This window comes from Nicotiana tabacum, chromosome 10 (assembly GCF_000715075.1).
Source record: "Nicotiana tabacum cultivar K326 chromosome 10, ASM71507v2, whole genome shotgun sequence".
NCBI lineage: Eukaryota > Viridiplantae > Streptophyta > Magnoliopsida > Solanales > Solanaceae > Nicotiana > Nicotiana tabacum.
In genome coordinates, this window is record NC_134089.1 from 169,642,275 (window position 1) to 169,645,719 (window position 3,445).

General features: G+C 36.4%; 1 protein-coding gene across 3 annotated transcripts; it reads right to left on the reverse strand.

Moving 5' to 3' along the window:
• Window positions 1–384: 384 nt before the first annotated feature.
• LOC107831757 (heat stress transcription factor A-2-like) lies at window positions 385–3,207 on the reverse strand. Of its 3 annotated transcripts, XM_075223538.1 has the most exons (4): window positions 2,580–3,207; window positions 1,098–1,838; window positions 978–1,008; window positions 385–827 (listed from the first exon to the last, which is right to left on the reverse strand). In XM_075223538.1, exons 1-2 carry the CDS (start codon window positions 2,910–2,912, stop codon window positions 1,149–1,151), a joined length of 1,023 nt encoding a protein of 340 aa, XP_075079639.1. In that variant the 5' UTR covers window positions 2,913–3,207; the 3' UTR covers window positions 385–827; window positions 978–1,008; window positions 1,098–1,148. The 3 variants fall into 3 exon arrangements, with proteins under 3 accessions (XP_075079639.1, XP_075079637.1, XP_075079638.1); XM_075223536.1 differs by lacking the exon at window positions 978–1,008; XM_075223537.1 differs by having other exon boundaries at window positions 978–1,838.
• Window positions 3,208–3,445: the final 238 nt, after the last annotated feature.

Genomic DNA, 3,445 nt, shown 5'->3' on the forward strand with positions numbered 1-3,445 from the left:
TAGGGCTAGCCTCGAACCTACAACCTTTACAAACTCAAATATGAGCTTGACCAGTGGATCAGAAAATAGTCTTTGCTAAGAAACAATGTCAGCTAAGAAACAATGTCATTACTGTATATTGTCTCGTGTCTACAGAATATTAGTATAAACAATAGTATTTTTTTCCGGCGATGCACTATCGGATAATACCGCTTCCATCCATTTGCGTCCGCCCCTGCTTCTAATATATAATTTGTTTCTATATAGGCAAATTAATTTCTTACTTATGTGAGAAAATGAGAAAAATATGTACCTAACTTGAGCGACGTTATATTGTCAAAGAACACAGTGACGGAAGCAGAATTTTCATTCAAAAAATTAAAAAAAGTAAACACGTAAAGAAACTAAGGAAATTTAACATCTAATATATATGATACACAATGTAATTTTTGACAAAAGAGACTCAGCTTAACCCCTTCCGCCCACCTAACTCCGCCACTGCTTAGAGACCAACCCTTTTCATTCGGATTCATGAGGCAACCATTTTAAACATCAAAGCTGAGAAACAGCATTAATGTTAAAAGCAGAGTAGAACAGAGCAATATGGTTAACAAGCCTACATCTCCTGTGCACCTACTAAACAACCACCTAAGAACAACAAAAACCACCTTAATGTTTGCATCTTCTATTTTTGCTATATAAACTTTGTACATTGTTAGTCACTAACTGATAAAGACTGACAATAAACACATAATCTAAACACCATCCCACTTTCTTGATTTTGGCTCCTGTGCAGTTGAAAGAGAATTAAACATCTCTTCAAAAAAGCTGCTTCCTTATTTGCCCTCCTACAACATGAAAAAGGTACAACTATGAGTTTTACAGTGCACATGACAATAGTTTACTCCCAGAATAAAAATCTAACAACAACAACAACAACAGATCCAGTGTAATTCCACAATTAGGGTTTGGGGAAGACAGTATGTACACAGCCGTACCTCTAGCCTTGTAAAGGTAGAGATATTGTTTCTGATATATCCTCGACCCAAGAAAAACAGTCACAGCATTATCGAAAAGCCAGAACAAAAAATGCAACAACAATGAAAGCAGAGCTATACCAATTATCTTTTAGTGCTGAACCAGGACAGCTAACTTGCTCAACAAACTCTCTAACTTGCAATCAAATCCTCGAGTTCAAGAACAATATCACTGTGATGTTTATCATTTTCTGCTCCATTCTCATATATCATATCATCTTCCATTAGCTTCTCCCACAATATATAATTCTCAGATGACATGTCTTGGCTATTCCTTTTCTGTTCGTCCGCAGGACTGTTTGATTCATCAGAGGAGAACAGTGTTTGTATTTCAGGCTTAATTGTTGTGAATTCCTCTTGAACTTGAAGACTCTGTCCATCACATTGAGTATTAGCCAATCTCCTCTTTTTTGTAACAGTACCATTGTCTAAAGTCTTCCTCTGTTTAATCTTCTCAATCAAATGTTGAACAAAGAGAGGATTCTTGAATGCTTTTGCCATAAAGATAACCATATACTTTTGCCTAGTCTCACTATTCTGTAACCTCTCTTTAACAGTAGCTAAGTAGCTTTCTGTGCTCTCTTGTTGTTGTTTTAGACTCTGGACTTCCATTTTCAATGTGTTTTGATCCTTTTTCAGCTTCTCTAATTCAGCCTCAATCCCATCCTTATTGCAAGAACCAAGCCATGATTGTGCTGATCCTGATCCTTGATGAGTATACTGCTGCTTTCTCCTCTTTATATTTATCAGCAAATGCTTCTTCCCTTTCTGAAATCCCTCATTTGCAAATTCCCATCTGTCTGAATCAATCTTCCTGAAACGCTACAACCCCCACAAAAAAATATACTTAAAACCCAATAAACCATAATCAAATAAAATTGGGTTTATGTTTTTATATACTTTTAACATGAAGAAAAAAAAAAGAGGGCGACCCCGTGCACAAGGCATGCTGTGTGATTGCAGGGTCCAGGAAAGGACCGCAGCCAAAGGATTGGATGATGCAGGCAGCCTACACCAACCTAATGCAAGAATTAATGGCTGCTTCACGGCTCGAACAGTGAGCTTAGGTCGCATGGAGACAACTTGCTCCAAGGCTCATCTTCATATACTTTAACATGCAAGTGCATTACCATGCGATAGCAGCTCAATTACCATTTTTATCAAATTACCTATTAATGCTTGTACTGACGACTTTTTCCACTATCAGTGAAATTTAACATATAATAACAGCTCAACTACCATTTTTATCAAATTACCAATTAGTGCTTATCAAAAAACTATAACAACCATAAGTGACCTGATTGTATAAATATATCATATGCTATGAGTACATAGAGTTTAAAACTTAACCAACAACAGGAGCACTCAATCACTACTTCACTAAAGAAATTTGAAAATTCCTTAAGAAACACTTAATTTAACTTTCAATTCTGAACTCACCATATAAGAAATAAAAAAAAATTAGCAGCAGCAATTACATATAAGGCCAAGGATAAGTGTTCATTTCCCAGCTAATTGTAAATTGTAACAGAAAACAAAGTAACATATAATTGGGAAACTTACGTAGGTATTAAGCTGGCGAATGAAGCTAGAGAAGTTATTATGCTTAAAATGTTTAGGCAAAAGATCGATAGAGAACTTATGAGGATCCCAAACAACAAAGCTGGTTTTGGTATTACTCCAAGAGATTATAGAGTCAGTATTAGGATCATCCACCAATTCAAATGTTTTCTTCAAAAATGGTGGTGGACCCATATCACGTAACCCCTCCAATGGCTTTGGCAGTAGTGAGCTAATAATGTCATCTTCTTCATCAAGAAATAGTACTGGCTCTTCTTTCACTGTTTGTAGTCCGCCATTGATGACATCATCTGTTACCATTTTCTCCTGTTCCATCTCTAATGTTCAAAACCAGAACTACTTTGTTTTTAAACTCTGATTTGGGTTCAAATTTTTGCAGATAAAATTAAGGGAACTCAGTGAACGTGGGAAATGGATTTTCTGAGAGAGGATATTTTTTGCAGAAAAAGCGACGAAAATAATGGTGACAGACTCAGAGTACTGGGCAAGTATAAATTGTATAGTAGGGGTTGGGGTGGGAGTGGGGGGGGGGTTTGGGGGGGTGGGATGGCGGTGACGGTGCACTGTGTGTGTGTGTGAATTAGAAAGCAAATAAGGAAAAGCGATGTGTAACGAACCGTTTCGGAGAATGTTGCCATTTGTATTTTTACTTCATCTATCCCACGTCATTAAGTCCCTCAATTTTTAAGAAACTTTTGTTTGACCCATAACATTATTAGTTTTTGGCCCTTTGGACCTTTACTAATTTAATGATGCAACTAAATTTTGTGATACATAGACCTCTCTATTAATTAACGACCACTGTGTAAGTGAAACTCATCAACTTTAATTTCTCATTTAGGATTTAA